The sequence below is a fragment of the Mesoplodon mirus genome (assembly GCF_964341445.2).
Source record: "Mesoplodon mirus genome assembly, chromosome: 7".
NCBI lineage: Eukaryota > Metazoa > Chordata > Mammalia > Artiodactyla > Ziphiidae > Mesoplodon > Mesoplodon mirus.
The window spans coordinates 116,953,796-116,977,022 of NC_138983.1; the positions used below are offsets into that span (position 1 = coordinate 116,953,796).

Below are 23,227 nucleotides of genomic sequence, written 5' to 3' on the forward strand. Positions count from 1 at the left end.
GTTGATCTCGTGTTTCCTCGTGATTAGATTTAGACTTAAGAAAAGTAATCTCTCTCCTTCCCTTCTCTCATCACTTTACTCATTTACTGATAGATATCTCCAATTCCAATCTAACATCATAGGATTTATTTTCTGTGTCCATATTTGTAGCTCCCTTTTCCAACAGTAAGAAACCTGGCTTCCCACTTAACCTCAGTGCATTTACTTGTTTACTCAGTATTATTACATGTAACTTATCTCCCAACCGTGTGGGCCATACCCTTAGCCCGAGTGCTGGTGAACATGTGGGGAGAGCTCCTGTCTCAGCAAATATCCTGGATGAGTCCATCCATGGTCATATCTTAGTCCCAGCAAATTGGCAAACATGGCAAGTGATTTCCCCAGCCCTGGGAAACATGCCAAGTTATTCCCTAATTAGAACCTCTTGGAAACATACAGGTTGAGTCCCTGGTAGAATTCCTTGTCATGTTCTAGCTGTGGTGAATGTTCTGGTTGATCCCCTAGCCCTGGCAAATATGCTTATTTGAACCCTGTTTGATTCCCTGGTTTCAACCCTGGCAAACACTCTAGTCAAGTCTCTAGCCCCAACCAGTGGGGAGGGCTGTATGCTTTTCTTGGGGCTTTGATGTTCAAAGTCACTTCAAGGCACTCAGTAACATCACACATGACTCTCATGGCAAATATTTAAAATGGTCCAATTTAATTTTCTTTTATAGTATCAGAAGGAGTGAGAAACAATTTTCTACATACAGATGATAGGAAAAAAATGCCTTCTGATTCTTAATACAGCTAGAAAATTATTTGGCAGCTGTCAGAAACTGGCTGCCTCATTATAACTACCAGTATAACAACCAGTAGTTGCTGAGTAGCCCTTTATATCTATCGTTCCATAGAGAGCCTTACAAGGTTGCCTTATAGGAAGGTAGGTCAGGGTATTTGTATTCTTCACTGCCCATAATTATCTCTGCTTTCCAAAATTCATTAATAGAATAGTATTTAACCATTGAAGTTATCCCCAAGCATTGTTTTCGGAGGGTGGTGACATAATATAGTTTCAGACTCTTGCTCAGGCACTTAACTCCAACAGTGATAACAACTGTCACTTACTGAATTCCTACAATAAATGCAAACCTTTACATTCATCTCCTGTAATCTTCACAGTAATCTGGCCAGGTAAGTGGTATATCCTCATTTTACAGCTGGGAGTACAAAGACTCAGATGACAAGGCAAGTTTTTAAACCACTCAAGTAGTAACAGGTTATGGTGCTGGGATTTGAATCCAGCTCTGTTTGACTTCAAAACACCCCCGCCTCCACCTTTTTTTAAATTATATTGCTTCATAAAAATTCACTGCTCATGTGTGTGTGTGTGTATGCACACGTGTTTATATATGAATTTATGGTTATATATATGTACTTATTTAAATAAATGATATATGAAAAAACTAATTTCCCCCACCCAACTATCTTAGTATCTAGTGCTTTTAAAGGACCTTCCTGGAGAAGAATATCCCTTGCCAATGGAAGATGTTGTTGAACTTCTAAAACCACTATCGTAAGACATTAAAACCATATAAAATATTCACTCTAAATTTGTAAATTAAACTGGTGTGCTCTGTTATGCTGATAAAGTTAAATTTTTTTCCATCCCAGCAATGTGTGTTCTTTGTATCGCCGTGACCAAGATGTTTGTAAAACCATTTTAAACCATGTCCTTCACATAGTGACGAACCTATGTCAAGGAAATATGGATGCTGAGAACACAAGGGATGCTCAAGGACAGTTTCTCACAGTGATTGAAGCATTTTGGTGGGTATAGACGTTTGGTGGAGTTACTTTTCTTTTGCCACTTCTGCATACAAATGCAAACTTTGCATTTCTACATTAGTGATTTCTTGTAATCCTCGAATGTAACTATATACATCTTTTAACAATAGTGAAATGTAATTTGTGTTTCCCTCCTTAATTGCTTGAAGAACTGCATTGTTCTCTGCTTAAGACTTGGCTTCCTAAAGTGGTTTTAGTGTATTTCCCTGCGAATTTTGAATCTCTTAATAGTTTGACATGTATGATGAATAAAGCAAAGTGCAACAAGTCTAAATCAATTGAGTAGTTTATATTCCTCAAGTGGACAAATTGGCCTTGTCACTATCTGGTTATTTCATGCATATAGTCATAGTGTGAGATAATACCAAGACACCTATAGAGGAGCACATATATGTAATTTAGAGCCCTCCTACCATTTGGTGGGCAAGGACTTCTGAGTCAGTATAGAATGTCATTTTTAAGTCTTTGATATAACAACACAACAACTTTAAAAATGTTTTCCTTTTAAAGCAAGTTTTCTATAACATGGTTGGCTGAAGTGGGATAGCCCCAAAATGAGGCATAATCGTGTGACACAAATAACATACATTAAAATAAACTCCTTTTCAAACCAATTTATTTTAGCTGGAATTTTTGGAAGGTGAGAATATTGGCATATGCTACATAGGGAGAGTTAAATTTAGCATGGAAAGAAATTTTGGAAGCAACCTAGAATAACCTTAATGTCCAGTGTTTTTGTTTTTTTTTTTTTTTACTGTGCTTTTATTGGAATAATTACTTGATATTAAGACACATACTTTATTTCAGGCACTTAACAAAGGAGGGAAAATGCACATTCTCTGTAAGAATGGCACTAGTAAAATGCCTTAAAACTTTGCTTGAGGTGAGTTATTCTACTTCAGTTATTATATGGTCTCCATTGACGTTTTTAAAGCAGTCTTTGTTTCTGTTTGTTAATGGGTGATTTTTCTCTTAGTATTTCACATTTAACCTCAGTTGTTCTTTTCCCATAGGCTGATCCTTATTCAAAATGGGCTATTCTGAATGTAATGGGAAAAGACTTTCCTGTAAATGAAGTATTTCCACAGTTTCTTGCTGATAATCATCACCAAGTTCGCATGTTGGCTGCACAGTCAATCAATAGGTAATGGGTCAAGTATTCATGAAGTGTCTGGAGTGCTTCAGATAGCAATTCAATGTGTAGGACAGCCATAGTTCACTAGTTGTGATATTAAGAATAGTTAACGTTTACTGAGCATATATTGTATGCCTGGCATTTATGTTTTCTCTTAATTCTGACAACTGTATCACTTTGATACTATTATTTTCTCCAATTTATTAATGAAAACTGTGTGGCTTAGATAAAGTAATTTGCTCAGTGCCATACAGCTAGTAAGTGGTTGAGTTGAATGAGGTGTGTCTACTCCCACTTACAAGAGATATAGGATGTTTGGATATTACTGAGATTTTATATGAGTTTGTAAAATGAAAATTAGCACATTTTACATTGTGCTGATTACAATCATATTTATTCAAGTGAACATAGAGTTAGACGTTGGAGTGTTTCTCTCACAGGGATGTGTTTTATGTTTGAGTACCTGAAGAAGCAAATATTAATTTTTTAACAACTGCATGTTTATCAGGTTATCAACTTGATTTTAAAACTAAATTATAACCTACCTCTGCCTTTCCTGCCTCATACTCCTGTAAATAAAGCACCTCTCTGCTTTATTTTTCTCTGTAGCATTTATCACCAGTTGAAATAATTGTATTTTAACACATTTACCTAGGATATAAGTTCCTAGAGGGCATTGATTTTTCTCTTTTCTTGTATATTTAGTACCTAGAATAATACTTGGAATGTGCCAGTTGTTTAATAATTTGTAAAATCAATGAACATTTGAAAAAAATTACATTATGCTTTAAAAACATCAAAGCTGAAAATCATTTAAGTAATTTTACTGTTCAAATGTAAGTGACCAATAAATAAAGAATGCTATAAAGAACTTGCCCAGAAGTCACATAAATACATGTGTTCGATGTGTCCAAAATTTGGATATGCTGACAATAATTTTTTTTAACATCTTTATTGGAGTATGATTGCTTTACAATGGTGTGTTAGTTTCTGACAATAATGTTTTCATAAGTCAGAATCGTGTCTGGCTGCTCAGGCTTAGGACTGTTTTTAATAAAAACCATAGAGCACTGTAAGGTTTGTTAATGAATGTGTGCTTATTTCAAGTCCTTAAAAAAGATAGAAAATATATACTAAAGTTAAAGATCTGGGGTTACAGAGGATCATAAGTTGAATATAATAAAGCAGGTTAGTGGTGGCATTAAAAAATCTCTTAAGATTCAAAAATGCATAAATTCATGAGTAGCATGAGCATAGCATTTATTTATTGGTTGTTTACTTGTTAGGCATCTAATATTAGGCTATTTAAGAGAGATTAGAGAAACTGAAGGAGTCAGGAACACCAAAAAAGTTGATACTTTCATTAGTTTTGATTAGTAAAAAAGGATAAAGGACAAAATTGGTTAAAGAGTTGTCCTTAAATATGATTGTACATTATGCAAAAAGCACTGATCAGCTTTTCTCTATCACAGAAAATTTTTGTAATGGAATATTAAGACAGTAAAACTATCCACTTTTAAGTTGTGATTAAATATTAAAGCAGGTTGATGTAAGAGTCTGCGGCTGCTTCTAACTGGTATTTGACCAGAGGACAACTTTTCTGGTTAGTTAGAGTTCAGGGATATTCAGGTTTGGGCAATAATCTAAAAGGTCTGTTGAGACCCTTTTCAGTTCTAGGAGAAAATGGAGTATATGGTAAAGACCCTAATATTAAGCAGTAGATTTGAACCTCTTTAAATAGACTCACATTTCCTTGGTCTTTTGAAAGAAAATCTAATATGTTAGTATGTCTCACAGAGTGATTTATTTTTGCCCTGTAAATAGGCTTTGGAAAGTACAGTTTATATTTCACTTTTTGCTTTTTTTTTTTTTTTTTTAAGATTATTTCAGCATGTGAAAAAAGGAGGTCCTTCCACATTATTGAAAGCACTTCCTCTGAAGCTTCAGCAAGCAGCGTTTGAAAATTCATACTTGAAAGCTCAGGAAGGAATGAGAGAAGTGGTAATTTTAGTAATGCTTATTTGCTGTTATCATATGCTTTCTATAAATATGCCACATATTACTTTACCAAGTTTGGCCTAAGACAGTATATATCCAGTAGTTCACAATATAAACTTAGACTAGAACAGCTATATGAATTTATTGAAATTACTTTATTTATAGGTCAGAATTGGTTGAATAATGACAATTTCTTTTGGTTCAACTTATATGCAGCATTTTTGTAGGAAAAACAGAATTTACTGAGTTTTTATGGGAGTATAAATGGCTTATTTTTTAATTAAAAACTATTTTTTGGTAAGATCTGATTAAAAGCTAATTCACAGAACAGGTGACAATAGGAAGAAATGGATTGAGGAAAAAATGTTCTAATTGGGAAGATCAAATTATCTTTGTGCTCCTTAATGAACCTTACGATTTTCATATTTTTCTGTAGAATAATATTTTTCTTAAAATGGCAAAAATTGTCTTAGTGGTAGAATTTATTCATTTGTCTATGCCTTGATTTGTTTATTAAAAGTGTGTGAAGCAGTTAGTCAAATGACTATATATTCTGTAACAGCACCAAACTGAAAAGGAAAGTTGCATGAAAGAATGTGAATTTAGAAAAAGTTTTCAATAGATTGGAAAAATTAGTGTAAATAATACTCATTTAAAATTTACTAGAAATAACATATTATATATTTTAAAATCAGCCTGTCATGTGCAAAAAGGGAGAATACTGACCTGACAGCAGTTCATTTGGCGAAAGATCTAAGAAGTTGTACATCTGAGAGCATAATATGAATCAACATTGTTATCAAAAAAAAGCAAATTCTGTCTTAGATGTCATTAATTGAAGCAGACTGTAATGAACAAGTTTATAGAAAGAACTTGCATCTTCTATTCATTTTTTTTTAACATCTTTTTTTTTTTTTTTTTTTTTTTTTTTGCGATACGTGGGCCTCTCACTGCTGTGGCCTCTTCCGTTGCGGAGCGCAGGCTCCGGACACGCAGGCTTAGTGGCCATGGCTCACGGGCCTAGCCGCTCCGTGGCATGTGAGATCTTCCCGGACCGGGCCACGAACCAGTGTCCCCTGCATCGGCAGGCAGACTCTCAACCACTGTGCCACCAGAGAAGCCCCCATTTTTTTCTTAACATCTTCATTGGAGTATAATTGCTTTACAATGGTGTGTTAGTTTCTGCTGCATAACAGAGTGAATCAGCTATACATATACATATATCCCCGTATCTCCTCCCTCTTGCATAGCACGTTGGGTTTAGTTCCCAGTAAAACTAAATTTTTAACTATTGCCAGAATGTTAGAGAGTCTGAATGTTAGAGAGTCTATAGATCTATCTTTTATAAGGAATAGGTAAAGGAGTTGACTTAGTGGGAACCTCATAGCTATTTTCAAACATGTCAGTGATTGCCATTTAGTAAAGGAATTAGGTCCTTAGTTTTTTTTGTACCCAAAATAGCAATAGGATTAGTGACTGGCAGTTTTTTCCAAATGTGAAGAGAAACTTCTACCAAGTATAGCAAGTCAAAAAATGTGCACGTCTGTTGGAAAAATGATTGGTTATTAAACTAGAAGCATATATCATTCTATCTAGTTGCATGACTTTATTGGTTTTTTTAGTAATATATATGATAATATTTTTAAAGAATAAAGAGCTATATATTAAGTTATAATGGTAAACATCTTAGGAGGTAATACTTGGTAGTTGAACAGCTTTTAGTCTCTCACTTTCCTGCAATTTCTTTCTTTCTCTTTTTTTTTCTTTAAAGTGCTTTATACCCATTGAAATGTTTGGCAGTTCTTTCTATAAGATCGTATCAAAAGCAGTCTTTCCCTCTGTAGAAACTGTGGTCCTTTCTCATAATGTCTCTTCTTAGCTCCATCACTATAGGATTTAAAACTGTTCATGGGCTGCTTAGATGTTGTCGTGGTGTACTCTGGTTTTAGTCTGGTTGGTTTATTTGGAATATTTAAATATTAACATTGCATATTCTCTTTAAAATTCTTCCGAAGTCCCACAGAGCTGAAAACTCTGAAATTTTGGATGAGCTTTGTAATAGAAAGGCCATTTTACTGATGATGATAGCTGTGGTGTTATACTATAGCCCTGTATGTGAAAAACAGGCTTTATTCGCCCTATGCAAGTCTGTGAAAGAGAATGGATTAGAGCCTCACCTCATTAAAAAGGTAACTGTGGATGAATATTTTTTATTATAATCTTCCTTGGGTAACTTTTAAACAATTAAGGTTAAAGCTAGATTTTTACTGTGGCATTTATTAAAGACTTAGAGACAGTTTTATTTTTTAGATTTGGAATATTAGAAAGCAGTAACTTTTAAAATTGTGTATTTATTTGTATACAGTGTCATTTTTTACATTAAGTTTAAGAGCATTTCACAAGGCAGTCATTGAACTAACGAGAGTGAGTGACCTGTCATCATGCAGACCAGGCCCTCTGGAATAGTATTTATTGGGGCAAGTGGAGAAAAAAGGAGTAGTATGTGTTTTGCCTAGTGGATTCTGGAGCAGGACATTGGGATCTAGCAGGGCCAGGAGTCAAATTTTAGAGCTGTAAAGCTTTTAAGTTGTATGATTAGGAAGACCAGGGTCCAACACAGTGTTGTAGAATGCTTACTCCTGCCCCTGTTCCAACACCTCAGCATTAGTGGTTTGGGAAGTTCCAAGCCTCTACATCCTAGGTTTTTACATGATGAACCAGTGATAGATCATGGCTTGATATAACTAGCATGGTTTCCAGTGGAGCTTTACAGTAGGCCAACCTATAAGTAGTCAGTCTAGATAGTTAAACTTCTACCTCTCAGTATTAAAGTAAGAAGTTACTTTAAAAAAAATTATACAGCTACACTACCTAATTATTATTGTACGTGGAATATAGTGTTCGGATTTTTCTCATTTCGGTTTAGGACTGAGAAGAATTATTTTACTTTATAATGAAATATAATCAAATCTTGAAAATTGAAACATATTTTTCTGTTTTTATTCATTTAACATTTATTGAGGGTTTGCTGTGTACCAGGCACTGAGTAATTATATTGAATACATTTTTCTTGTTGAGTTTTGCTGAAGTGGGTCCTTTATTATCTCCATTTCATAGATGAGTGAATCAAGGTATAGAAAAGTTAAATGAATGCTTAAAGTCATACTATAAATAAATATTAAGGATTTAAATGATTTATTATTTCATTATTTTCTTAAAACATTGACTTCTTTTTTGATTTGTATAGGTTTTAGAGAAACTTTCTGAAACTTTTGGATATAGACGTTTAGAAGACTTCATGGCTTCTCATTTGGATTATCTGGTATGGCAATGGCTAAATCTTCAAGATACTGAATACAGCTTATCTTCTTTTCCTTTTATTTTATTAAACTACACAAACATTGAAGATTTCTACAGGTAGGTTTACATCTGTCACATGTGAAATATATTTAATTTAAAATTAGGTATTAATGATAATGTGAGTGTTGCAGAGTTTTTTGTGTTTTTTTTTTGTTTTTTTTTTTTTTTTGCGGTATGCGGGCCTCTCACTGTTGTGGCCTCCCCCGTTGCGGAGCACAGGCTCCGGATGCGCAGGCCCAGCGGCCATGGCTCACGGGCCCAGCCGCTCCGCGGCATGTGGGATCCTCCCAGACCGGGGCACGAACCCGTATCCCCTGCATCGGCAGGCGGACTCTCAACCACTGCGCCACCAGGGAGGCCCTGCAGAGTTTTTTAATGGAAATGTATTGAAGTGGACTTAGGATCTGGTCCTAGCTGTGCCAGTAGCCAGCTACATGACTTCAGGCAAGCCACATGAACACCCTCTGGGACTTGGTTTCTTAATCTTTAAAGTAAGGGAGTTACATATAGAGATAGTTAAGGTCTCTTTCAGCTTTAATAATTTAATAATCTTCCCTATGAAAAATCAAAGGTAAATTATTAGTGGCTGATTATTTCTGCCTTATTTTTCTTATTTGTTGCTTAACTGTGGGCCATTTAGTCATTATTTCTGTTTGATTTAAAGTTTAATGTACAAGTATTTATTTTGCTAACTCTAAGTCTGGAGAAGAAAATTTTGAAAATGGAGAGATTTGGAACAACTAAATAATAATGTTTAGGTATCAGGATGATGGGAAGGCAGTTTGTAATTGTTTAGTGGTCCTTATTGTTTGTTCATTTTGGCAATAATAATATTTACATTTATTCTTTGAATTTATTAATTGCTTTCACCTTTCACTTTACAATAATTTTGCATAAATTGATTATGCGGAAGAAATAAATTCAATTTTCACTTGTTTTTGATCACCCTGTTAGGGTGATCTCTTTTTTTTTTAGTGTGACTATTTAGAATTCACTTAACTTCATTTCTCCATTTATAAAATTAGAGTTAGGGTGCTTAATGATCTAGATAAAGCGATGCTCTAATGCTTATTAAACCATTTTATTTTTTTATTTTTTTTGGCCGTGCCACACAGCTTGAGGGATCTTAGTTCCCTGACCAGGGATCAAATCCATGGTGGAAACATGGAGTCCTAACCACTGGACTGCCAGGGAATTCCCAAAACCAGTTTATTATTTTAAGGACTATATTATAAAATTTTACTTTGAAACATTATATTTTTAATGTATATTAAAAATGTATACATTTTAATATACATTGTAATTTTTATATTTTTAGGTCTTGTTATAAAGTTTTGATTCCACATCTGGTGATTAGAAGTCATTTTGATGAGGTAAAGTCCATTGCTAATCAGATTCAAGTGGATTGGAAAAGTCTTCTGACAGACTGCTTTCCAAAGATTATTGTAAATATTCTTCCATACTTTGCTTATGAGGATGCAGGAGACAGTGGGATGGCACAGCAAAGAAAGACTGCTACCAAGGTCTATGATATGCTTAAAGATGAAAACTTATTAGGAAAACAGGTATGACTTCAACATCTACTGTACTTTTTATCCCTTAATTGATCTGAGGTGTAACTTCAAAACTTTAAGGCTATTTATTCATCATTTATGCAATTAAATTTAATACTATGTGATAATCACTATCTAACATAGGCAATCCATTAATTTTTTGTTATTGTTGTACAGTGTTCTCTCCTTTTGATTAGCTTTTTTTTTTTTTTTTTTCTTTTTGCTGTATGCGGGCCTCTCACTGTTGTGGCCTCTCCCGTTGCGGAGCACAGGCTCCGGATGCGCAGGCCCAGCGGCCATGGCTCACGGGCCCAGCCGCTCCGCGGCATATGGGATCCTCCCAGACCGGGGCACGAACCCGTATCCCCTGCATCGGCAGGCGGACTCTCAACCACTGCGCCACCAGGGAGGCCCCTTGATTAGCTTTTAAATGAAATGTTTTTAATCAGAAATTTTTTTTAAACTTTTGAATAATTTTACCACTTTTTCTTTCAAAATTTTGTTTTAATTGGCAGTAATACATTAATGCAAGCTGGTTATTAAATTCAAACAATACTGAACAAGGTATAGAAAATCTTTTTCACTTCCTCTTTAATCTCATCAAGCCCTTCACTTTTCAAGGAAAAGTACAATCCCAGGTTCCCAAAGTCTGTTTTTTCCATGACATTTACTACCTTCTAACATATGATGTAACTTACTTATAAATTATGTTCATTGGTTTTTATCAACCTTCTCCACTCTAAGTACTGTGAAGGTAGGATTTTTTCTTTCTTCTTTTTTGCAGATGTATCCCAACTATCTAGTATATACTGAGTACTCATTATTTGATGAAAGATGGAGTAAAGTTAAAAAGGAACTAACAATTTCTGTTTGTTTTATAGTAATTTATATATATATAAAATTATTTGAGGCAACTTATATTAAAATACATACGGAAACTTTTTAAGGTAAAAGAGGATTGGTCACTCCAATTTTTTTTTTTAACCTGAGTAAGGGATGACTAACCAAGCTTGGTCAACATTAGTATTACAATTGGATAAACTTCAAGAGACTCTTTTTTTGTTGCCCAGTTATCTGTGTTGAACCAAGAAGTGGAACAGCAAGACTCTCAGTTGCTTAGGTGGGCCATTCCCAGTCAGAACTGGTTGTAAGTCTGTAGTCTGGAGGCAGATGGTGAGTAGAGGTACTCCCTGCCCAAAAGGCAGTTGGAACAGAATGTTGGCATGCCAGGGGTTATGGACGTTATGAAAGACACTCTGCCTCTAGCCCCTTTTACCCAATCTCCCAGCTTAGACTTCTGAGCAAGCCTACTCTTTATTCTTCTTTATGTGTTCAAACCAAAAGATAGCAGTTTTGAGTCAGAATAAGTCTAGAAGGGAAGCGTGATTACATTAAACCCTGATTAAAACACCAGTCTCAAGCATGAAGAGAGGTAAAAATTAAAAATAATTTCTTAGCTAATTGGTTAAAGACATAAGTCTAATTTTTATTAGTCTCAATTTCATTTAGCATCGTCATTATAAGTTAATTTTTTCTCTTTCTCTAATATGCAGTTTCTCTGAAACAATCAAGATTCTTTTTTCTGTGGATAAGTGTTGGTACCACTATTATCAGTCTTTCAGTCTTCTAAAACTGTCGTTGTTGAATGCTTAGAATATTTACAGTTATAAGATTGTTTAGCTATACCTAGATATCTGAATAATTTATATGTACCTTAGCTAAACATTACAGATCTGGCTTGTTAGAGAATCATGAAATTAATGAAGTCAGCTGTCATCTGTGTGCAGGGAAACTCACTAATTTTTCCTCTGATATTAATCGGATTTGGCCAGTTTGTCCTTACTTATTCCAGATATACTGAAAATGGGGCTAGATTTTTTTTTAATTTATTTATTTAATTTATTGATTTTTGACTGCATTGGGTCTTCATTGCTGCACGCAGGCTTTCTCTTGTTGTGGTGAGTGGAGGCTACTCTTCGTTGTGGTGCGTGGGCTTCTCACTGTGGTGGTTTCTCTTGTTGCGGAGCATGGGCTCTAGATGCGCGGGCTTCAGTAGTTGTGTCATGTGTGCTCAGTAGTTGTGGCTTGCGGGCTCTAGAGCACAGCCTCAGTAGTTGTGGCGCACGGGCTTAGTTGCTCCGCGGCATGTGGGATCTTCCCAGACCAGTGCTCGAATCCATGTCCCCTGCATTGGCAGGTGGATTCTTAACCATGGAGCCACCAGAGAAGCCCCAGGGCTGGATTTTTAAAAGGGCTTAAACCTTGGAAATGATGACATGACAACTAATATGTAAGCCCAGGGAAAGGCTAGGATCGTTAGATTTCTTTAGTGTCACATTACAGAATATTTTTGTTATATTAGGAAGTGTTTCCAAACCTCTGTGTGGAAGAAGTAAAGATAGTAGAGATAATAAAGCAGCCATTTGCCTTTTGGTTTAAAGGACTGTAATTCTTTATTTGGAGAGCTAACAAATCCACCTTTAAGACTTCACAGTTCTCATTCATTCGGCTGAGGTGTAATATAGTATACCCATTCTTTATATTTAGAGAACTTAATGCCTTTTGTGAGGCTACCTGTGGCAGGAAGTGGATGATGAAGGGTCTGTTCCTGTCCAGGAGGATTTAGCCTACTATTGATGACAGGGCATGTGGGTAGCAGAATTTGGGATATCAACCAAGTAGAAATCTGGGGAAAAGTTATGCAGGGAACAAAGGGATGATTACTGCCAGTCACTGGGAATTCTTACTAGTAGAGTTCTCTAAGTGAGATGGTGTTCTCAAATAAGAGTAAAATGTAGATTGATGAGCAGTATAGTTCAGTGGGGAATTTGGTTGGCAGGAAAATGATTAGGTTGAGGAATTTCAGGCTAGACCTGAAGCCTTACTCATTAAAATGATTCATTTTATTTTATTTTTTTAACATCTTTATTGGAGTATAATTGCTTTACAATGGTGTGTTAGTTTCTGCTTTATAACGAAGTGAATCAGCTATACATATACATTTTTCCCCATATCTTTTTTTTTTTTTCTTTTTGCGGTACGCGGGCTTCTCACTGCTGTGGCCTCTCCACTGCGGAGCACAGGCTCCGGACACGCAGGCCCAGCAGCCATGGCTCACGGGCCCAGCCGCTCCGTGGCACGTGGGATCCTCCCAGACCGGGGCACGAACCCGCGTCCCCCGCATCGGCAGGCGGACTCTCAACCACTGCGCCACCAGGGAAGCCCTTCCCCATATCTTAAAATGATTCTTTAAAATTAAATGAAAGAGTTGGATTAAGAGAGTCTTGTTTGGTATGATTTCCCTATTTTCCTTTCAGTCTGTAGGTCGGCTGTATAACAGAAAAAAGTGGAGTTAGCTGTATGTCTTGCAGATCTTAGATCTTTGGTCACTTTGAATAATTTTGGAAATGAGGCAATAACATGAGCCTCTTAAGCTGTCTTAAAGATCACAGACATGAAAACTAAAATATATTTTAATTTTGTATCCTTGCAGATTGATCATTTATTCATTAGTAATTTACCAGAGATTGTGGTGGAGTTATTAATGACGTTACATGAACCAGCAACTTCTGGTGCCAGCCAAAGCACTGACCCCTGTGACTTTTCAGGGTATGGGTATTTTTAACTTAGAGAATTAGCTGCAATTTCAGAACCTTGGGAAGTTTATTGGTTAACACCTTCAAATGTCCATTTCAGTTGTTAGGCATGTACTCTGCTTTTAAATTCTGTTTCTTTAAAAATAATTACCTTTGAATTGAAGTATCTGCTCTACTGTAGCCTCTCCACAGTAATTGATCTTTTAATTGACCACCTTATTTGCAAATTCAGTGACCTTTTTCTTCTCAATCTTTTTGTAATATTTGAGCATTCTGCCATCTCCTGTCTCATGAAATTTTCTTCTTCATGACATTATTCTCTGTTCTCTTCTTATCTATGACTTGGCTTTCTGTATCACCTTTTCTCTATCATGCTCCTTTGCTAGGGGAACCTTACTGTACTATAATTTCATTTGGATGTGAAACCCACTTAGTTGTATATGAATGTTAAAATTATTTTCTCAGCTTCATTGTAAGCTACTTGAAAATGCCCTTAACTTTTTTATATGCTCTACAATGCTAAACGTATAAAATAGTAATAATATCTACTAAAATACTTTTACATATGTAATTTCATTTGATGTAGTATTTGATTGCTGTGTCTTAAGATATTATTGTGTTTATAGTACTAGCATAGAGCTTTAATTCATAACTGAAGTGAATTGATATTAAGTCTCATTCGTGGAATTGCCATTAACTTTATAAAAGATTTTTTAAGCAAATTATTTTAAATTGACTAAGTCCTAGAAAGTTAACGTATTTAGGTATTCTGATTGATGTATATAGACTGTGATATGTCATTTGTGATTTTATTAAAAGTCTAGTTTTCAGTAGAAAGTAATTTCAAAATTTGGGGTTACTGTAATCTAAATTTTCTTTTTGGATTTTCACTTGTCTATTAAGAAAATGTTTTTTCTTGATAATTTTTTTTCTGAAAATGACGACTGTATTTTTTTCTATAACTCTTAGGGATTTGGATCCTGCTCCTAATCCACCTCATTTTCCATCACATGTGATTAAAGCGACATTTGCCTATATCAGCAATTGCCACAAAACCAAGCTTAAAAGCATTTTAGAAATTCTTTCCAAAAGCCCTGTAAGTATACATTACTAGTATAATAACGGAAGGGAGAATTCCTTCTTTTTCAGTTAGAAAATCTGTATAAGTACATCTTAAAGAGGAAAAAAAGTAAACAAATGGAAAATTTATCTGAATAAATTAAGAAAAACACTCATTTACAAGTTTATATCTTGGTATTTTACTTGTCAGTATTAATTGAAATATGTCACATATGAGGGCTGAATTTCATGACATTTTAGTCATGTTGGCTCAGGGAATACATTACATATATATATACATATATATATTTATATAATATATATTTTAAGGATATACTATTACTGTTTACTATCTGAAAACTAAGTAAATTGACAGTAGTTTTTTTAGGTTTAAGATAGTGATTTTCTTAATGTAATATTTTGCATTTGATATCAAAACCCAAAACAAAATTCTATAATTTAGAATTCTGTATTTTGAATAAGAAATATATGTATTATGGGCTGAGTATATGTAATTAGGCAAGTTTTTACTAAATGTATCTTTATTTTCTAGGATTCCTATCAGAAAATTCTTCTAGCCATATGTGAGCAAGCAGTTGAAACAAATAATGTTTATAAAAAACATAGAATTCTTAAAATATATCACCTGTTTGTTAGTTTATTAATGAACGATATAAAGAGTGGCTTAGGAGGAGCTTGGGCCTTTGTTCTTCGAGATGTTATTTATACTTTGATTCACTATATCAACCAAAGGTAAATAATATATTTAGACCAATATATAAGTAGTTTCTCTACCCTTTTATCTTAATTGAAAATTTATATGCTTCTACAAGGTAGAAGCCAGAGTATTGTTTTCTGAATTTTGCCTTTTTAATATATATTATATCTACCTATTATATTTTACAAAGTGCATCACTACTTCTCCAACTCTAGAAATCTTTAAGTATTAAGGGTCTTCAACATTTTAAATATTCTAATTTTAGATGGCCATAAATATATATATTACCACAGCAGTTCTGGTCATTACTTCCAGTGTGTGTGGTAGGGGACGAAGAGGGGTTCCCTGTACACATCCAGGGAATTATCTAGACATCAGCTGATACCTACCCATAGACAGTGTTAGATCCCACAGATTAAGAGCCCAAGTTCTGCAAGATTGTCCTTTCCAATCTCATCAGACGCCATTTGAAAGCCCAGGTTATCACTGGCTATAGATTCCAGTGACCCCTTTCTTAGGTTTGATTAATTTGCTAGAGTGGCTCACAGAACTCAAGAAACCTGTTTACTCACTAGATTGCCAGTTTATTACAAAAAGAAATAACTCAGGAACAGCCAGATGGAAGAGATGCATAGGGCAAGGTATGGGGAAGGGGCATGGAGCTCCCATGCCCTCTCCAGGCATTTCACTCTCCCCATACCTGCAAGTGTTCACCAACCCAGAAGCTCCCTAAACCCCATCCTTTTGGGTGTTAATGGAAGCCTCATTAAATAGGCATGACTGATGAAATCATCACAGTCATTGGTGACTGAATCAGCTTCCATCTCCCTATGCCCTTCTTGGAGGTCAGAGAGGTGGGACTGGAAGTTCCAACCCTCTAATCACAGGGTTGGTTCTCCTGGTAACCAGCCCCCATTCTTAGGTGCTTCCCCAAATTTACTCATTAACATAAAAAAAGACTCCTTTATTCTCGTCACAGGAAATTCCAAGAGTTTTAGGAACTCTGTGCCAGAAATGGGGACCAAATATATATTTCTTATTATAAATCACAGCATCACAGTTACTATAGCTTTTGGGATGTATGTTCTTTTTAGCATCTCTATTCCTTTCCATTGACTTTAATGATGTTTCTATTATTTGTTTTCTTATTAGTAGATAACATTGCCATCAAATAAATTTAAGTACTTCAAAGCACATGAAGATACCTATTTCCATTTTGTTTTCTCACATTTTTCTTTTTTGGCTTTTTAAAAATATTTTATAATTTTTATTTTAATTTAATCACGTGTTTGTATAGTCATTCAGTCTTTTTCCATCACTAATTTTTTTTTAGGTTTTATTATTTTGGTAAAATATATAACATAAAATTTGTCATTTTTAACCATTTTATTAAGTGTCCAATTCAGTGATATTAATTACGTTCACAGTTTCATGTTTCCATCGCCACTGTTCCAAAACTTTTTCATTACCTCAAATAGAACCTCTGTACCCATTAAGCAATAATTCCACATTACCACTTCCCTGTAAGCCCCTGATAACCTCTAATATACTTCCTGTCTCTATGAATTTGCCTGTTATAGATATTTCATATAAGTAGAATCATAATTTATTTTTCCATTCTGTCTGGCTTGTTTCACTTAGCATGTCTTCAGGGTTCATCCAGCATCATACTTTTTTATCGCTAAGTAATATTCCATTGGATATATATACCACATTTTGTTTATCCATTCATCTGTTGATGAACACTTGGGTTGTTTCATGGGTATGAAGTGGTATCTCATTGGGGTTTTGATTTTACATTTTCCTACTGACTAATGATGTTGAACATCTTTTCATGAGCTTAGTGACCATTTGTATATCTTCTTTGGAGAAATGTCTATTTAAGTCCTTTGCCAATTTTTTAAAATTGGATTGTCTTTGTTGAGCTGTAGGAGTTCTTTATATATTCTTGGTGTTGAACTCTTAATATATGATTTGCAAATATATTCTGGATATTGAATTCATATATGATTTGAAAGTAGTTTCTCCCATCCTATAAAATTTTCACTTTCCTGATAATGTCTTTTGATGTGCAGATCTTTTTAATTTTGATAAAGTCTGATTTATCTTGTTTGGTTTTTTTTTGTTTGTTTCACACGGTTTTGATATTATATGTAAGAATTCATTGTCAAATCTAAGGTCACAAAGATTTACCCTTAGAGTTTATTCTAAGAGTTTTATGCTTTTAGCTCTTATATTTAGGTTGTTTATTCATTTTAATTTTTATATGTGGTGTGAGTTAGGGGTTCAATGTCATTCTTTCGCATGTAGAAATCTAATTGTTCCAGCATGTTGTTAAAGAGAATGTTCTTTCCCCTTTGAAGGGACTTGGCATCCTTGTCAAAATTATCAGTTAGCCATTGATGTATGGGTTTATTTCTGGATTCTCAGTTCTATTCCATTGGTCTTTACTTGTGCCATACCATGCTGTGTTGATTACTATAGCTTTATAGTAACTTTTGAAATCAGGAAGTGTGAGTCATCCAGTGTTCTTCTTTTTCAAGATTGTTTTGGTAGTTTGGGGTCCCTTGCAATTCCATGTGAGTTTATGTAAAAAAGTCTGTTGGAATTTAGATGGAGATTGCATTGAATATGTGACTATTTAGATAGTATTAACATCTCAACAATTTGTCTTCCAATCCATGAACATAGGATGTCTTTCCATTTAGTTGAACTTATTTAATCTCTTTCATCCATGCTATATAGTTTTCAGTGCACAGGGCTTTCACATCCTTGGTTAGGTTTATTCCCAGGTATTTAATTCTTTTAGATGCTATTGTAAATGGAGTTTTTTAATCAATTTCCATTTTAGATTGTCAACTGCTATTGTATAGAAACACAAATAATTTTGTACGTTGATTTTGTGACTTGTAACTTTGCTAAATTTGTTTGTTACTTCTAGTAGATTTATTGTGGATTCTTTTGAGAGTTTCTGTGTATATAGAATCATGTCATCTGGATATAGTTTTACTTCTTCCTTTCTGATTTGGATGCCCTTTATTTCTTTTTCTTTTTTCATTGCTCTGGCTGGAAGTTCAGTACAGTGTTGGGTATCAGTGGTGAAACTGGGCATCCTTGTCTTATTCCTGATCTTAGTGAGAAAGCTTTCAGTTTTTCGACATTGATTATGTTGTTAGCTTTGGGTTTTCATAGATTACCATTATTTTGTTGAGAAAGTTTCTGTCTATTCTGATGTTTTTCTGAGTGTTTTTCTCACGAAAGGATGTTAGGTTTTGTCAAATGCCTTTTCTGTTTCTTGAGATGGTCATGTGTTGTATTCTTTCATTCTATCAATGTGGTATATTACATGGATTGACTTTCCTATACTGATCCACTCTTACATTCCTGGGATAAATCCCACTTGCTCATAATGTATAGCCTTTTTTTTTTTAATAGATCTTTATTGGAGTATAATTGCTTCACAATACTGTTTTAGTTTCTTTCTTTTTTTATATAAATTTATTTATTAATTTATTTCTGGCTGTGTTGGGTCTTTGTTGCCGCATGTGGGCTTTTCTCTAGTTGTGGCGAGCAGGGACTACTCTTTGTTGCGGTGTGCGGGCTTCTCATTATGGTGGCTTCTATTGTTGCAGAGCCTGTGGCTCTAGGCACATGGGCTTCAGTAGTTGTGGCTTGTGGGCTCCAGAGTGCAGGCCCAGTAGTTGTGGCACTTGAACTTAGTTGCTCCATGGCATGTGAGATCTTCCCGGACCATGGTTCCAACCCATGTCCCTTGCATTAGCAAGCGGATTCTCAACCACTGCGCCACCAGGGAAGCCCCCATGTTAGTTTCTGTTGCACGACAAAGAGAATCAGCTATATGCATACACATGTCTCCATATCCCCTTCCTCTTGAGCTTCCCTTCCATCCTCCCTATCCCACCCTTCTAGGTTATCGAAAGCACTGAGCTGATCTCCCTGTACTATGCTGCTGCTTCCCGCCAGCCAATTATTTTACATTTGGTCGTGTATATATGCAATGCTACTCTCACTTTGCCCCAGTTTTGCCCTCCCACCCCATGTCCTCAAGTCGATTTTCTATGTCTACCTCTTTATTCCTGCTCTGCAACTAGGTCATGAGTACCATTTTTTTGTTTGTTTTTTAGATTCCATATATATGCGTTAGCATATAGTATTTGTTTTTCTCTTTCTGACTTACTTCACTCTGTATGACAGACTCTAGGTCCATCCACCTCACTGCAAATAGCTCAATTTCATTTCTTTTCTTTTTTTTGCGGTACGCGGGCCTCTCACCTCTGCGGCCTCTCCCGTTGTGGAGCACAGGCTCCGGATGCGCAGGCTCAGCAGCCATGGCTTACGGGCCCAGCTGCTCCGCAGCATGTGGGATCCTCCTGGACTGGGGCACGAACCCGTGTCCCCTGCATCGGCAGGCGGACTCCCAACCACTGAGCCACCAGGGAAGCCCAATTTTGTTTCTTTTTATGGCTGAGTTTGTGCACATTGTATATATGTGCCACATCTTCTTTATCCATTCATCTGTCGATGGACATTTAGGTTAGTTCCATGTCCTGGCTATTGGTGGCTACTAGATAGTGCTGCAGTGAACATTGTGGTGCATGTCTCTTTTTGAATTATGGTTTTCTCAGGGTATATGCCCAGTAGTGGGATTGCTGGGTCATATGGTAGTTCTATTTTTAGTTTTTTAAGGAACCTCCATACTGTTTTCCATAGTGGTTGTATCAATTTACATTCCCACCAACTTTGCAGGAGGGTTCCCTTTTCATCACACCCTTTCCAGCATTTATTGTTTCTAGCTTTTTTGATCATGCCCATTCTGACCAGCATGAGGTGATACCACATTGTAGTTTTGATTTGCATTTCTCCAATAATTAGTGATGTTGAGCATCTTTTCATGTGCGTCTTGGCCATCTGTATGTCTTCCTTGGTGAAATGTCTATTTAGGCCTTCCGTCCATTTTTTAACTGGATTGTTTCTTTTTTTTTGATATTGAGCTCCATGAGCTGTTTGTATATTTTGGAGTATAATTCTTTGTCTGTTGTTTCATTTCAAGTTTAATTCAGTCCCATTTGTTTATTTTTGTTTTTATTTCTGTTACTCTAGGAGGTGGGTCCATAAAGATGTTGCTGTGGTTTATGTCAAAGAGTGTTTTTCCTGTGTTTTCCTCTAAGAGTTTTATAGTGTCTGGTCTTACATTTAAGTCTTTAATCCATTAGGAGTTTATTTTTGTGTATGGTATTAAGCAGTGTTCTAATTTCATTCTTTTAATGTAGCTGTCCAGTTTTCCCAGCACCACTTATTGAAGAGGCTGTCTTTTCTCCATTGTATGTTCTTGCCTCCTTTGTCATAAATTAGGTGCCCATATGTGCGTAGCTTTATCTCTGGGCATTCTATCCTGTACCATTGATCTATATTTCTGTTTTTGTGCCAATACCATACTGTCTTAATTATTATAGTTTTGTGATATAGTTTGAAGTCCGGGAGCCTGATTCCTCCAACTCTGTTTTTCTTTCTCAATATGGCTTTGGCTATTCAGGGTCCTTTCTGTTTCCATACTAATTGTAAGATTTTTTGTTCTAATTCTGTGACAAATGCCATTGGTAGTTTGATAGGGATTGCGTTGAATCTGTAGGTTGCTTTGGTTAGTGTAGTCATTTTCACAATGTTGATTCTTCCAGTCCAAGAACATGGTATATTTCTCCATCTGTTTATGTTGTCTTTGATTTCTTTCATCAGTATTTTATAGTTTTCTGAGTACAAGTCTTTTGCCTCTTTAGGCAGGTTTACTCCTAGGTATTTTACTCTTTTTGTTGCAGTGGTAAATGGAAGCGTTTCCTTAATTTCTCTTTCTGATTTTTCATTGTTGGTGTATAAGAATGACAGAGATTTCTGTGCATTAATTTTTATCCTGCAGCCTTACCAAATTCATTGATTAGTTCTAGTAGTTTTCTGGTGGCATCTTTAAGATTTTCTATGTATGGTATCATGTCATTGGCAAATAGTGACAGTTTTACTTCTTCTTTTCCAATTTGTATTCCTTTTATTTCTTTTTCTTCTCTGATTCCTGTGGCTAGGACTTCCAAAACAATGTTGAATAAGAGTGGCGAGAGTGGACGTCCTTGTCTTCTTCCTGATCCTAGTGGAAATGCTTTCAGTTTTTCACCATTGAGTATGATGCTTGCTGTAGGTTTGCCATATATAGCCTTATTTTGTTGAGGTAGGTTCCCTCTATGCCCATATTCTGGAGAGTTTTTATCATAAATGGGTGTTGAATTTTGTCAAAAGCTTTTTCTGCATCTATTGAGATGATCACGTGGTTTTTATTCCTTAATTTGTTAATGTGGTGTATCACATTGTTTGATTTGTATATATGGAAGAATCCTTGCATCCCTGGGATAAATCCCACTTGATCATAGTGTATGATCCTTTTAATGTGCTGTTGGATTGTGTTTGCTAGTGTTTTGTTCAGGATTTTTTGCATCTATGTCCATCAATGGTATTGGTCTGTAATTTTCCTTTTTTGTGATATCTTTGTCTGGTTTTGGTATCAGGGTGATGGTGGCTTCGCAGAATGAGTTTGGGAGTGTTTCTCCCTGTGCAATTTTTTTGGAAGAGTTTGAGAAGTATTGGTGTTAGCTCTTCTCTGAATGTTTGATAGAATTTGCCTCTGAAGCCATCTGGTCCTGAACTTTTGTTTGTTGGAAGATTTTTAAGTACGGTTTCAATTTCATTACTCATGACAGGTCTGTTTATATTTTCTAATTCTTTCTTGATCAGTCTTGGAGAATTGTACCTTTCCAAGAATTTGTCCATTTCTTCATGGTTGTCCATTTTATTAGCATACAGTTGTTGGTAGTAGTCTCTTATAATCCTTTGTATTTCTGCAGTGTCAGTTGTGATTTCTCCTTTTTCACTTCTAATTTTATTGATTTGCGTCCTCTCCCTTTTTCTCCTGATGAGTCTGGCTAAGGGTTTATCAATTTTGTTTATCTTCTCAAAGAACCAGCTTTTAGTTTTATTGATCTTTGCTGTTGTTTTTTTCGTTTCCATTTCATTTGTTTCTGCTCTGATGTTTATGATTTCCTTCCTTCTACTGACTTTGCATTTTCTTCGTTCTTCTTTCTCTAGTTGTTTTAAGTGCTAGGGTTAGATAGTTTATTTGAGATTTTTCTTGTTTCTTGAGGTGAGATTGAATTGCTATAAACTTCCCTCTTAGAACTGCTCTTGCTGCGTCCCATAGGTTTTGGGTCGTCGTGTTTTTATTGTCGTTTGTTTCTGTGTATTTATTTCTTCTTTGATTTCTTCAGTGATCTCTTGGTTATTTAGTAGTGCACTTTTTTTTTTTTTTTTTTTTTTTTTTGTGGTACGTGGGCCTCTCACTGTTGTGGCCTCTCCCGTTGCGGAGCACAGGCTCCGGATGCGCAGGCTCAGCGGCCATGGCTCACGGGCCCAGCCGCTCCGTGGCACGTGGGATCTTCCCGGACCGGGGCACGAACCCGTGTCCCCTGCATTGGCAGGCGGACTCTCAACCACTGCGCCACCAGGGAAGCCCTTAGTAGCGCACTTTTTAACCTCCATGTAGTTTTGTTTTTTTACAGTTTTTTTCCTGTAATTGATTTCCAGTCTCATAGTGTTGTGGTTAGAAAAGATGCCTGATATGATTTCAGTTTTCTTAAATTTTCTGAGGCTTGATTTGTGACCCAAGATGTGATGTATCCTGGAGGATGTTCCGTGTGCACTTGAGAAGAAGGTGTATTCTGCCACCTTTGGATGGAATATTCTGTAAATATCAAGTAGATCTGTCTGGTATATTGTGTCATTTAAAGCTTGCTTTTCCTTATTTATTTTCTGTTTGGATGATCTGTCCATTGGCGTAAGTAGGGTGTTAAAGTCCCCTACTATTATTGTGTTACTGTCAATTTCTCCTTTCATGGTTGTTAGCATTTGCCTTATGTATAGAGGT

General features: G+C 35.6%; 1 protein-coding gene across 2 annotated transcripts in view; it reads left to right on the top strand.

The window, feature by feature from the left end:
* Positions 1 to 23,227, top strand: part of ATM (ATM serine/threonine kinase) — a 141,566-nt gene that overhangs the window by 41,042 nt on the left and 77,297 nt on the right. For both annotated transcript variants that reach the window (XM_082629283.1, XM_082629284.1), the window contains exons 20-30: positions 1,473 to 1,555; positions 1,654 to 1,809; positions 2,635 to 2,710; positions 2,841 to 2,971; positions 4,843 to 4,963; positions 6,976 to 7,149; positions 8,208 to 8,377; positions 9,639 to 9,885; positions 13,367 to 13,482; positions 14,439 to 14,565; positions 15,082 to 15,281. In XM_082629283.1, coding sequence (XP_082485409.1) covers positions 1,473 to 1,555; positions 1,654 to 1,809; positions 2,635 to 2,710; positions 2,841 to 2,971; positions 4,843 to 4,963; positions 6,976 to 7,149; positions 8,208 to 8,377; positions 9,639 to 9,885; positions 13,367 to 13,482; positions 14,439 to 14,565; positions 15,082 to 15,281 — 1,601 coding nt within the window. The remainder of the gene's footprint in view (positions 1 to 1,472; positions 1,556 to 1,653; positions 1,810 to 2,634; positions 2,711 to 2,840; positions 2,972 to 4,842; positions 4,964 to 6,975; positions 7,150 to 8,207; positions 8,378 to 9,638; positions 9,886 to 13,366; positions 13,483 to 14,438; positions 14,566 to 15,081; positions 15,282 to 23,227) is intronic.